This window comes from Colobus angolensis, unplaced genomic scaffold (assembly GCF_000951035.1).
Source record: "Colobus angolensis palliatus isolate OR3802 unplaced genomic scaffold, Cang.pa_1.0 Scaffold126, whole genome shotgun sequence".
NCBI classification, from domain to species: Eukaryota; Metazoa; Chordata; class Mammalia; order Primates; family Cercopithecidae; genus Colobus; species Colobus angolensis.
In genome coordinates, this window is record NW_012113808.1 from 8,560,660 (window position 1) to 8,574,059 (window position 13,400).

At 40.6% G+C, this 13,400-nt stretch overlaps 1 protein-coding gene across 1 annotated transcript in view; it reads left to right on the forward strand.

The window, feature by feature from the left end:
• The first annotated feature begins 482 nt into the window (after positions 1-482).
• Positions 483-13,400, forward strand: part of TBX19 (T-box 19) — a 32,491-nt gene continuing 19,573 nt past the window's right edge. Inside the window, exons 1-3 of the mRNA XM_011933416.1 lie at positions 483-713; positions 10,585-10,849; positions 12,253-12,387. Coding sequence (XP_011788806.1) covers positions 517-713; positions 10,585-10,849; positions 12,253-12,387 — 597 coding nt within the window. The 5' untranslated portion in view covers positions 483-516. The remainder of the gene's footprint in view (positions 714-10,584; positions 10,850-12,252; positions 12,388-13,400) is intronic.

Sequence of the window (13,400 nt, forward strand, 5' to 3'; positions counted from 1 at the left end):
CTCCCCAGGACCCTTTTCTTTATAGGTGCCACATGTCATGATTTATGCACAAACATGATTTGCCTGACAGTGCAGTCTGGGCCTGGAATAATTTTAATTAATGGGAAAATGGTCCTCAATACACCGATTAGACCTCTTCAGGTACAACAAGATAAAAGCCTGATAATTTGGATGGAGTACTCTTCTTAAATGTCTACTCTGTGCACGGCAGCCAATGGGAAAGCCAGGCTCTCTCCCACCTGATCCAATGAGTAATTAAGAGAGGGCTTTTTCTTCCCTACCTCTCCCCTCCCTCCATCCCGCTCCCCAACTAAAGCTTAACAGGTTGGTGGTATAATGTGGAGACTTTTAAAGGGTGCCATCCTAGGAGCTTAGGCAAGAGCCAGGGTGTCTTCTCCCCACTCCCCAAGCACTGTTCAAGTGGGTTTGAAAAGCAGGCAAGTGAGGGAAGGAAGAAGCTAGAAGCAGGCAAGGTAGGTAACGGCTCTCGGCAAAGTTCGAGAAGTGCCTGTGGCCATGAGTGAGCTGGGCACTCGGAAGCCCAGCGATGGCACTGTTTCTCATCTGCTCAATGTGGTGGAGAGCGAGCTTCAGGCAGGGAGGGAAAAAGGCGACCCTACGGAGAAGCAACTTCAGATCATCCTGGAGGACGCACCTCTCTGGCAGAGATTCAAGGAAGTCACTAATGAGATGATTGTGACCAAGAATGGCAGGTGAGTTTATCTGCCGCCCTGCGTGGGCTGGCAGGGCTTGGCGGGAGAGATGAGACCCCTTGAATATTGAAGAGGTTGCCGCTCTTCACTCAGAGGCAGCGGGATCTGATTAAACATACAGGAACGACTGTCTCCAGTGGCTTTCCTCCAGCCAACTTAATTAATTTCTCTGAGATCATCAGAGGATGAAGCCACCTGTCTTATGTGCATTTTAAATGGAGAAATTCTGGGGAATTACCATAAAGTGGGGGGCATGCCCCATTGGGATGGGAAAATGGACTCAAATGTCAGAAAATAATATTAATTTGTGACTAGCTGCAAACCCTATCACAGACCTGAGCCCCAACTCCGTCCAGTTAAGGTGAAAGACAACTTTATTTGGAAGCTGGATGATCTCCTCCTAAGTACAGCAAACTTGCCAGAAATGTTTGACTAGTTGAAGAGTGGAAGCAAACGGGCAAATGTAAACTCATTGCCTCTCACTTCACCTGCTTCCCCGTGTGTGTTTGTGGTGAGTGTTCATTTGAGATTGTGTGTGTTTGTGATGATGTGGAAGCTGTTGCAGTAATAGTGAATGAAAACATATTATACTGTTTTAGAGAAGAGAAGATGCCTTCTTTCCTCTAAGTGCAACAAATTGAGGGATTAACTGAAACTGATCTCTGCTGGCATTTCTCAGATTCTATTAAACCTAGTCTGCTAAGGGGCTGTCAAGGTAATATTAGAAGATTTCCCTTCGTAGAGGAGATGCAAATATTTTGAAACAAAATCTCACCGCTCGCAGCTTGGCCAAACTAGCTCCAGCATTCAGCTGATGTTCACATATATTTTCATACACAGGGTCACAAAAGTACAAAATGCTGAAAGGCATTTTCAGTAGGCTTAGTTTTGGCTGAACTCTAATTATGACACCCTCGAGAGAATTCTGATAATACAGAAGAGCTGAGGTCATCTGAACTTCTTTCTGTCAGGCTTTTGTCCTTGTGCAAAATGCTTCCTTTCCTGATATCTTGGTTTTCTATATTTTAATAAAGCACAGTATAGAAAATGAACTATTTCTTGTCAATCTTGGAGAGTTGTGAACTCAGGAGCTGTTACATGGCATTAAAGTGCGTTCTAAAATGAAAGCCATACTGAATTAGGACGTTTCAAGAAATTGCGATTACACCAGTAGCAGGAATATCAACCTTGCTTGATTTTTATATTTTCTTTCTCAAAATGGGTTCCATACTTATTTCATATAGATTTATTGCTTTTAATATTTGTTACTGTAATTATAGTTGTTCCTTCTCTTGACCTGCATTTACACATTATTTTTAGCTTCTTTCATAGAAGAAAACATAAAACATATTTTTAATTTCACAGAATTACCCCAAATTCTTAATTGGATTTAATCTTTTGCCCTTTAAAGATGGGCAAAGATGCAACTGTAAAAAGTTTATTTTATCTGACAATAGGTAGAACATTCTGCTTATTATTCTTTGTATTATTGGATACTAATTACACTAATACCTAGCCTCATGCTATTGATTTGGCTGTCAAATTGGCCATGTATTAAGGTAAAAATAAGTACAATCACCAAGTAAATATGTGGTTCATCTATTTCAATAAGGAATAAATAATAAAAGTTTCTGAAACCATTATAAATTCCAATTTAATAATATGTTACATTGGAATGTACTTTTACCATTTAAGAAACATTTTATCTTGCCTTTTATTGCCTATATAATTTTCCACTCTATTTAAAATGTAATATACTTCACATTAACCCAGCGTGGTGGTCTGCTCCCGTTGTCCCAGCTACGCAGGAGGCTGAGGCGAGGGATCCTTGAGCCCAGGGGCAGTCTGGGCAACATGGTGAGACCCTGTCTTTAAAAAGCAAAACAAAATCCTTCATCTTTAAAGTCATTTAATATTAACTACATGAACAATATTCTTTGTAGAAGAAGTCTAATTGCGGTGAACTTGGTTGTTCTTATCTATGGATGTCCTGCTGTGTTCCCCCTCTTCCTGTAAATGAAACCTTTTTCTTAAATTCTCCTAAGTTCTCTGAGCCCTTTAGGGTCAAGATTTTGCCAGGAGATAGGAAGTTCCCTTTATACTTTGATTAAAGTGGGAAGACAAGTCCATAAGAAATTGATGTACTTAATAATGAATGAACTTGGTCTGAAATTACTCCCAACTTCTTAGTTTCTCAGATTAAACCATTAGTCACACTTAACCTTTGTGAATATAGACATCTTTCTTGCTTCATCTTCTTTACTCCCTTCTTCCTTCTTTCTTTTCTCCCTAACCATTTATTCCTCAATGCCTCCTTTCTACTCATTCTCCTATATCTATAGACTCTCTGTGTCTCCTTCAGATCCTTGCCCTCCACATCGACTCCCATGCCTGGTGCAGGTAGATTTGTGGCCCTTCCCTGTGGAGAAGAATGTTCCTGGTATGATTACCCAGTCCTAGCCTTTTTCATTCACATTGTGACCTGGGCCCTTTTTCATTGACATTGTCACCTTGACTTTTTAAAAAAGCATCATTTGGGGTGATAACTCCTGTACACTTGAGGTGTCATTGTTCTGCATTAAAATAGCAAATCTTGCAATAGCATAAGATGGGCTGATGAAAGAGTGAAAAGACTCATTGTCAAGTGGAGATCTACTTTCATATATATAAATAGGAAGCTTGCCTCTGACATTGATCAGAAGCTGTAAAGAGAAAAGCTTTTCCCTGAAAAACATGGAATTATCTCTAGAAACTGGGATCCTGATGTTGGCCTCCTTTCTTTCCTTCCTTTCTCTCTCTCCCTTCCTCCTTTTCTTTCTCTCTTCCCTCCCCCATTCTACTAGTTCTTTTCCCTTTCCTCCTTTTCTTCCTCCCTCTCTTTTTAAAATGGAAAACTTTTAGTACTTTTAGTTATTCGTAGTTAATAGTCCTTTAGATATAACAGTAATAAGTATAAGACCTCCTTGGAGCTCATTTGAGTCATCTCTAGTATATCCAGCCAGTATTTCCTTTCATGTCCATCCTTTAAGCTGGAAACTTATACTTTAGTTTGCAGAAAGAATTCATTTCAGACTTCAGAGGTAAATAAATTAAATTGCTTGCTAGCATGGCAGCTCATGTCTGTAATCCCAGCACTTTGGGAGGCTGAAGTGGGAGGATTGCTTGAGCCCAGGAGTTTGAGACCAGACTGGGCAATGTAGGGAGACCTCTTCTCTACAGAAAATTTAAACAATTAGCCAGGAGGCCCAGATAGGTGGATCACTTGAGCTCAGAAGTTTTAGAACAGCCTGGGCAACATGAAGAAACCCTGTCTCTCCAAAACATACAAAAAATTAGCTGGGCATGGTGACACCTACCTGTAGTCCCAGCTACTTGGGAGGCTGAGGTGGGAGATCACCTGACCCTGGGGAAGTCAAGGTTGCAGTGATCACACCATTGCACTTGAGCCTGGGCAACAGAGTGAGGCTGTGTCTCCAAAAAAAAAAAAAAAAAAAAATCAAATCTCTTGCTTTTGTTTTCTTTACTTGTAACATTTTCACATAAGGCAAAAAGGCTATATTTCTTGTTATCATAAAATAAGAAGCGGGAATTACTAAGTTTAAATTTGTCAGTGCTTAAGGGGTATTGGTGCAGTGCCACCGAGTTGATGGTCATAGTCTCCAGTAAGGGCAGTACAAGAGAGGAGAAAAGTAAGGTTGCACATCAGGCCAATACATTTCCATGTCCCTATAGCCCATGAGTATTTTTCTCTGAACTTTAAAATTGCACCTCAAGAAGATCATATGCATTTATATAATCTGCCGCTAACTGGGCCACCTTGCTTCCCTAAAGCTGTTCTTTTTTTCCTTTTGTTTATTTATCTTTAATTGACACCTGTTGCTATTCTTATGCCTGCTCACCTTCATATAAATGTCAGCATCCATGCACCATGTGTGTCTTACACACACACACACACACCCTCTGAAAGTTCTGATGAGTATTTGATAAATAGTAGAGTTTTGTGGAGAGATGGAGGAAAGTGTTTACAAGTTTAACTTTTTGAATTTGCTTTTAACCATCTCTGCTGTTCCCCCACCTGTAAAATGTGCCTCATCTCTGCCCCCCTTTCTTCCTGCAAACCTCACTTCTCATAGCCTGCTCCAGCAGCACTGGCTTCTGGAGATACACTGTCAGTGAAATAAAACTGGAAAGCTGGTCTCATAATAAAAGCCAAACAGTTTATGGGCAAAGCCCAACCACCTGTGGTTCTTCAGGTGTAGTTTTCTTGAGGAGTGCTTATTTACCCTGCCACATTTTCTTCTCTTTATCTCCAAGGAGGCTTTCTCTCCAGGGTGGTTTAAGTGAAGTTATGCTGTTACTTAGGGACTGATTTACATATTTCTTATCCCTCAGACTCTGGCTTTCTCTATGTTAGCTACATCTAGGAAAAAAATGGGGAAAAAATCACCTTGATTGGAAGTGCAGTTCATTCCTGAAAATAAAGCCTGATCATGAGTGGTAATCACAGATCAGTTAGTTACTGGATCCCTAGATAATGCATCCCTGTCATTGTGAGACAAAAGAGGGGAAAGTGGAGTGGGAGGAGGGGAACTTGGCTTGGAGGCAGGGTTAGTTCTAGTCCCAGTTACAAGACCTTAGGCAAATTGACTGACTTTTATTTATTCCTCATTGCCATAATAGGGAATGTATCAAAAAATGTATTAAAATAGGGAATGGATTAAAAATACATCTTTTCTCAGTTTATTTATGTAGTGATAAAAACAAAAAAAAATTATAAAGTTCTTGGCAAATGGAATACTAAAGAAAATAGAGCAATTAATCATTCTACCATTTCCCAGATATATCCTCCTTCTAAGAGACAAGACACCGTGACTTCTTTGTTTTTATTAACAGCTTTATGATGATGTAATTCACATGCCATACAGCTCATCCATTTGAAGTGTATAGTTTAGTGGTTCTCAATAATTCACAGAGTTGTGCATCCGTCTCCACAATTAATTTTAGAACATTTTTATTGCCTCAAAAGGAAGCCCTGCACCCTTAGCCATCACCTCCTCAGCCCCTGGCAACCACTAATCTACTTTCTGTTTCTATAGAGTTACCTATTTCATATCATGGACATTTGATATCCTGGGAATCATACAATACGTGGTCCTTTGTGAACAACTTCTTTTACTTCGTGTAATGTTGTCAATGTTCATCAATGTTGTAGCATGTATCAGCACTTCATCTTTTTTATTGACAAATACTCCATTATATGGATATAACACATTTTATTTATCTTTCATCACTTCATGGACATTTGGGTTTTTCTACATTTTGGCTATTATGCATAATGCTGCTATGTACCTCTGTGTACAAATGTTTGCGTGGAACTATGTTTGTATTTTTTCTTGTGTATATACCTAGGAGTGGAATTGCTGGATTATTGAGAAACTGTATATTTAACCAGGTGAGGAACTGCCAGACTATTTTCCAAAGTGGTGGCATCGTTTTATATTCCTTTCAGCAATGTATGAGGATTCCAATTTCTCTACATCTTCACCAATGCTTTTTATTGTCTGCCTTTTGTATTGCAGTCATCCTAGTGGCCATGAAGTGGCATCTCACTGTAGTTTGGGTTTTGCATTTCTCTGATAGCTAATGATGTTAAGCATCTTTTCATTGATCATGGCTTCTTTGAAATATCAGGTACAGCTCTGACCATAGCACGAAAGATGGAAAGCCATTACACATTTTCTTATTCTGGAATGAAAAGTCATGCTACACTCTTTATGAGACCTCACATAATATAGTTGAGAGAGTTAAGAAGAGGGCACTCTAACCTATTAGCAGTGAGGATAGTAATTGGAATTTTCCCTTCACTTTGCCTCAGCCACTTTGGTCTTCTCTTTTAGTTTCTGAATAGAGTGGGGCTATTTAAATCTAAGGGCCACTGTACTTGCTATTTCTTTTGCCTCTAAGTGCACCTCCTCTAACATTTTGCATGAGTCATTCCTTCTCATTATTTAGGTCTTAGCTCAGATGTCACTTCCTGTTCAGATCTGGCTAAAGTAGCTTCTCATTCTTTAGTCTCCTTCTGTGACATAGTGCATTTTAGTTCCTTCATGGCACTCTTGCAATTTAAAATGATCTTTTTTTTTTTTTTAAAATAGAGATAGGGATCTTGCTAAATTGCCCAGACTAGTCTCGAACTCTGGACCTCAAGTGATCCTCCCATCTTGGCCTCTCAAAGTGCTAGGATTATTGGCATGAGCCACCACACCCAGCCCCAAATGATCTTATACATTAAAGAAACAACAAAAATTTATTGACATTTTTGTTGCCTGACTTCTTGTTAGAATGCAAACTTCATGAGCAAGAGGATACTGGGTCTGCAATTTTTGTCATTGAATCCCCACCTAGAACAGTTCCTGGCATAGAGCAGGTACTAAAAAACCATTTGTCAAATGGGCAGATAAATCTCTAAGTAGGTATTAAGATTTGGGAAAACATTGAGGGGGACTTTTCCTTTCACTGTGGCTCAACCACGTTAGCCTTTGAGAAGCTAATAAGAAAGGAAAACAGAGTTAAAAAAAAAAAAAAAAGGAGTGATGAATGTAACGTAATGTGTGCTTTCTAAGTCCCAGTTTCCTCATCTATAAAATTGGCATAATAACCTCCTTGTGGGTAAAGTAAGACTTAAGTTATATTTCACTGAAGTGAAATATTCACCTACGCAAAGTCCTAGGTGCAGAGTAAAACTCAGTACAGCCATCCCTTGGCATCCACAGAGGATTGGTTCCAGGCCCCTGCAAATATCAAAATCTGAGGATGCTGAAGTTCCTTACATAAAATGAACTAGAATATTTTGCATATAACCTATGCACATCCTCCCATATGCTTAAGTTATTTCTGGATTATTTATAATACCTAATACAATGTTAATGCTATGTAAATAGTTATGCTGTATTGTTTTTATTTGTATTATGTTTTATTGTTGTATTATTTCTTTTCAAATTTTTCAGTTTGCATTTGGTTGAATCTACAGATGCAGACTGTGGGAATGCGGAGGCCTGACTGTACATGATAACTATTATCACTAGAAAAACAATCTTGCAGTTAGGCACTGTGGCTTACACCTGTAGTCCCAGCACTTTGGGAGGCTGAGGTAGGAGTTGAGCCCAGGAATTTGAAAGCAGCCTGGGCAACACAGTCAGACACTTTTTAAATAAAAATAAAACAAATGAAAGTGTCTTGCATTAAGTAATTTCTGAAATCATAAGTCAGAACTTTATGAAACGTCCTGCCATTTCTTATCAGGAAGACACCAGCCATGCTCTCATGCTTGAACAATTGCATCATTATTCTGGCAGTTTAGTGCATGAGTAATACATTATATGTTTTTTCTCTTACTTTTATGTGTTCCATATAGTCCTATTGAGAAAAGTTTTGGTACCTTTTTTTTTTTTTTTTTTTTGAGACACAGTTTCACTCTGTCACCCAGGCTGGAGTACAGTGGTGTGATAATAGCTCACTGCAGCCTCGACCTCCCATGCTCAAGTGATCCTCCTGCTTCAGCCTCCCCAGTAGCTGGAACTACAGGTGTGCACCACCATGCCTGGCTAAATTTTGTATTTTGTATAGAGATGGGGTTTTGCCATGTTGCCCAGGCTGGTCTTAAACTCCTTTGGTACTTTTTAACTTTAGTATGCAAAATGACAATTATACACATGCCACTCTTGTGTTTTCTTTAAAATAAAATAAAAAGTAAACTTTAGTACTTCAGAAGAAGCACTGGACCAGAACACAGAGACCGTGTCTCCGTATTCCTCATATAAACAGGTCTGACTGCTGGCTGTCAGAATAACCCTATATAATCTCTAGCATCATTTCTGATGCCCACTATTATGATTCTTTGCAAATGGCATTTGCGTTCTCAGGATCCTTCTGTTTTCTACACTTGGCCAATATTATTAAGATAACTGAAAACATTAAAATATATCGTAAAAGGGAATTAATCTGATAGTAGTAGAAAATAAGACAATAATCCTTCTATTGAAGAAAGAACAAAAGAAAATGCAGCATAAAGATTTTACATCACACAGGCAGCCTCCCTAGAGGAAGTGTATCGTTTTAGTTAATGTAAAAGTGCAATCATCTCACTAAGGGACAAGGAGTGTTGAGGTGGATAATGAAGTTCTCAGCAAAGACCTGGATTTGGAATGCATCATCTGATGCATTTTTCTCCCTAGAAATGTTACTTAATTTATATACTTGTCCTAGACTCCCATTTAAATTAGTTTTCTCTCCTTGAACACACCAATACAACCTCATAAAGCTGTTGTGAAGAACTCACTGAATTAGTTCATGTAAAGTGCTTATTCCCATGCCTGGCACCTAGTGAGTGCTCTGTAAGTGTTGGCTGTATTACCATTACACCCAAGCCCTTCGGCTGGCCTGGCTTTGCTTTGGCTCCAGAATCTTACCTTAGGCAGTGACTTTAGAGTTGGAAGCACAAAGGACGTCAACTCTGCCTCTCTTCTGCCTAGCGGGCAGAAACTACTTCTCTCTGCTTTTTTTTTTCTGGTGATATGAAGTCTAAATAGAGGCCGGGTGTGGTGGCTCACACCTGTAATCCCAGCACTTTGGGAGTCTGAGGTGGGTGGATTGCCTGAGGTTGAGAGTTTGAGACCAGCCTGGCTAACATGGTGAAACCCTGTCTCTACTAAAAACACAAAATTAGCCAGGCACGGTGGCGCATGTCTGTAATCCCAGCTACTCTCCTGGAGGCTGAGGCAGGAGAATCACTTGAACCCGGGAAGCAGAGACTCCGTCTGGAAAAAAAAAAAAAAAAGAAGTCTAAATAGAATAGGGAGTAACTGCTAATGGCCATGGGGTTTCTTTTTGGGATGATGAAAATGTTCTAGACTTATAAGCCAGCTACTTGGATAGTTTCTCCAAATATTTGTGAGAGTAAACTTGTTGTATTGTTCTTGTATTAAACTATTAAACTTGTATTATTCTAGTGTGTAGAAGAAGGATCGATGAATCTAGATCCGCATGTCTCAAAGGGTGTTCTTTGGACACAAATTCTCATAAAATGCTTAGCTAAATGATAATCCCACTGTCACATACGTTTAGGGTGTGCGCATTCCTACGCTTTCTTCAAAAAGTCCCGTGGTGTACAAGGGTATGTTAAAGGCCCTGAGGCACCCTGGAGGAAAGAACTGGTCTCACTTTGTACAGTTAAGAGTTCCTCTCAGTTACTTTACCATGTAACCCTGTTTTTGTTTATTTGAGACAGGATCTCACTCTGTCACCCAGCCTGGAGCGCAGTGGCACCATCACAGCTCACTGCAGCCTCCAACTCCTGTGCTCAAGCAATCCTCCCACCTCAGCCTGCCGAATAACTGGGACTACCATGCCCAGCTAATTTTTTTTTTTTTTTGAGATGGGGGTGTCTCACTATGTTGCCCAGTCTGGCATGTTTTGCTATAAATGCAATTACTATTATTTAGGAATAGTGTTCTTTATGAGGTTGGGAAGAGCTGGTCCGTGGCATCAGTGTGCCAGTGGGAAATCTTTGAAGAAAGCTTTATGTGGGGATGTGGCCTTTGATACATCTTGGGCTTCAGGTTCCTTTTGTGTCAAATGACTCCATCAGTGGTTTTCCGACTTTAAAATGGAGCATGTTTTAAAGTGAAATCTTAGTATTAAATTCATTTATAAAAAGAAGCTGCAGTAGCATTGGGATTGTGGACTTGGGTCCTGTTCGTTTGGCCTCCTCACAGGGCATTCCACGGAAGGCCTCAGTATTGAGAGGCCCCTGGACAAGGTGAGAGCTCCTCTAACGTCCCTCCTGTGGCTAAGTTTCTCCCTTTCCTTTTAGACGGATGTTTCCAGTCCTAAAGATTAGTGTCACAGGGTTGGACCCCAATGCCATGTACTCCCTCCTGCTGGACTTTGTCCCTACGGACAGTCACCGCTGGAAGTATGTCAATGGGGAATGGGTGCCCGCTGGCAAGCCAGAGATCTCCAGCCACAGCTGCGTCTACATTCACCCGGACTCCCCCAACTTTGGGGCCCACTGGATGAAAGCTCCCATCTCCTTCAGCAAAGTGAAGCTGACCAACAAGCTCAATGGAGGCGGGCAGGTATGAATGAGGCGGGCAGGCCTGGCCACCCGCTCCAGCCTCCCCACAACACCAATCAAGAAATATCAAGGGTGCATTTAGGCAATTAGAGGTGTCCTCACCAGCCTCTTCTCCCACAGAAGCCAATTATTCCCTGGAGTCCAAATGTAAACAAGAATAAACAGCTCTTAATTGGTGCTTTCAGTTTTTAATGGACTTTCTGATGTTAAGAGAGTGAGAGAGCAGTGGTTTACTTAATCACTGGGGCCCTTTTCAGAGTTTTGTCTTGTGTGCTGTGCTTTTTACCCAGCTCTGAGAGGGAGATGTTTGTGGGTACTAGGGTTTTGTTAGTCCCTCTCCCCTTTTTTAGTATAAGTGGCATGCTGGCAATAGACAAATACCTTCATAAAAAGCTGCTTCTAAATGAAATAATTACTGCCTCCACTTGGGCATTATGATAATTATCAATAGAATATTGAATCAGCTTTGGTTTTTCAGAAAAAAAAAAATCAAAACAAACCTTCCTTAAGCAAGGAAGGTTTTATTTCAGGTCTCCAATTAGAGTAAACAAGCATCTGGGGCTTTTTCCTCTTGTTTTCTGTGTTAGGATTGTGAATACTAGTCTGCTATGGAAGGTTGTTAGTTACTTTCTATAATGTAGGCGGTTTCTGGGGATTGGAGACGGATGGGAGGAAAGGGTCTGGATTCTTCTCTTCCCCACCTGCGTGTTTGATTTTCCCTTAGCCTCCCACCCTGTGCCCATGTGCCCCTTCTCTGATCTCTGTGCTTAGACGGCAGGGACCATAGGAGTTCATGTGGCCAGAGGTAACACTACCTGAGTCTGTGTGGTACTCAGAAGCTTCCAGTTCCTTATTAAAATGGGCAATTGAACAGTGAATTGTTACTGCCTACCAGATTTCACAGCAGGAGACTGTCATTACACCTTTCATTTGACTCATAGAGAGTCTAACTGTCAGATGTCAGATTTCACTATTCTTTAGTCACTTGGAAAATGCACCCATTGTCAGCATTTTGAGTTATTAGGATTCCTCAGATGAAAAAAAAAGGCAAACAATATGTTTTGATAGATTGAAATCCACATTGTTGTGCTGAAAATAGGGGAAGGAAAAAAGGAAGCCAAGATTTTGGCAGAAAACGGAAAACTCTTAAGAATAACTCCTCTCTGACAACCCACCCCTCACCCTTGTAAAGGCTTCAATGTTATGCTTCCTGGAGCTTCTGGAAAATTCCCTTAATTTGTTTCTTAGAGGTGTGGTGGCAGCTCAGGTGGCCTAGGATTTGAAATGTGTGTCCCTAACTGGGGTGGTGCTGAGCTTGGGACCAACTGGAGATGCTGGCTCGTTTATCACCTGCGATACACGGGGCTTTGCTTTTCTCCTCTTTCTCTTCTCCTGCTTAAACAGATAATGTTGAATTCTCTGCATAAGTATGAACCCCAGGTTCACATAGTGCGTGTTGGAAGTGCCCATCGAATGGTAACGAACTGCTCCTTCCCTGAAACCCAGTTCATAGCTGTGACTGCATATCAGAATGAGGAGGTAAGAGTGTGTGTGTGTGTGTGTGTGTGTGTGTGTGTGTGTGTTTGTAACTGTCACCTGGGAGATCATGGCAGGATGGGAGGTAGGGGAGTCCTTATAGATAAAAGGTAGGTTTTCCAGGATTTGGATACACTCAGCAGACATGAAGTTAAACAATGGAGTAGCTGCTCTCCCTCCCTCTTACCTGTTTGCTAAAGGCTCACCAGCATGTGCTCTCCTGATGCCAACAAGGCACAGCTGTGCATTGTCATGAAACGCCTGAGTTCTGTTGAAACTCTGGAGTCTTTGTTGTCAGGCCCCTATGTGCCCTTGGCCTGTGCAGAGTTGAGTGTGTCTTTGAGTGGGTACAATTGGGCAGGGGCTGTCGGATCTCCTGCTCTAGAAGCAAGTCTGTAGCAAGTGATCCAAACGTGTACCCTCCCTTGGGTTTTGTTATGCTATCAATCCTGCTTGTTACTGTTCGATATCTGAGCACAGCTAAGTCTGCTGCTGCCCAGTGACTTGAGCCGCCTGGCTGTGAGGGCTGAGTGGTTAGCGCCTGGCCTGTCTGTGAGCTGCTTTGGGTCCGTTCACATGCTTTGATGATTATCAGAAGAACCCAGAGAGGGGTGAATTCTTTCTGATTAAACTTTAAAAATGTTTTTTAAAGATAATATTTATTTATTTAAAAACACATAATAAACTGACAGTACAGAAGTGTATAAAGTAAACATGAAGACCATAAGGTAAAGCTGTACTGTTTTCTTCTGGTTTTGGAATCTCACTCCCCATGGACATGACGAAGAATTACTCAGAGTGTGTTTTTTTGACAACTTTTCTATGTATTTGTAAATATATATGTGAATGTAGATTTCCTCACATAAATTGGCTCATGTTGTATATATTATTAATCTGCAAATTTCTTTTTCTCCAATTTAACAGTGTATTATGATTACCTTTCTATGTAATTATACCTACATATATCTCCTTTTCTGTAATGCCTGCAGAATATTTTGTTGTATGAATACACTGTT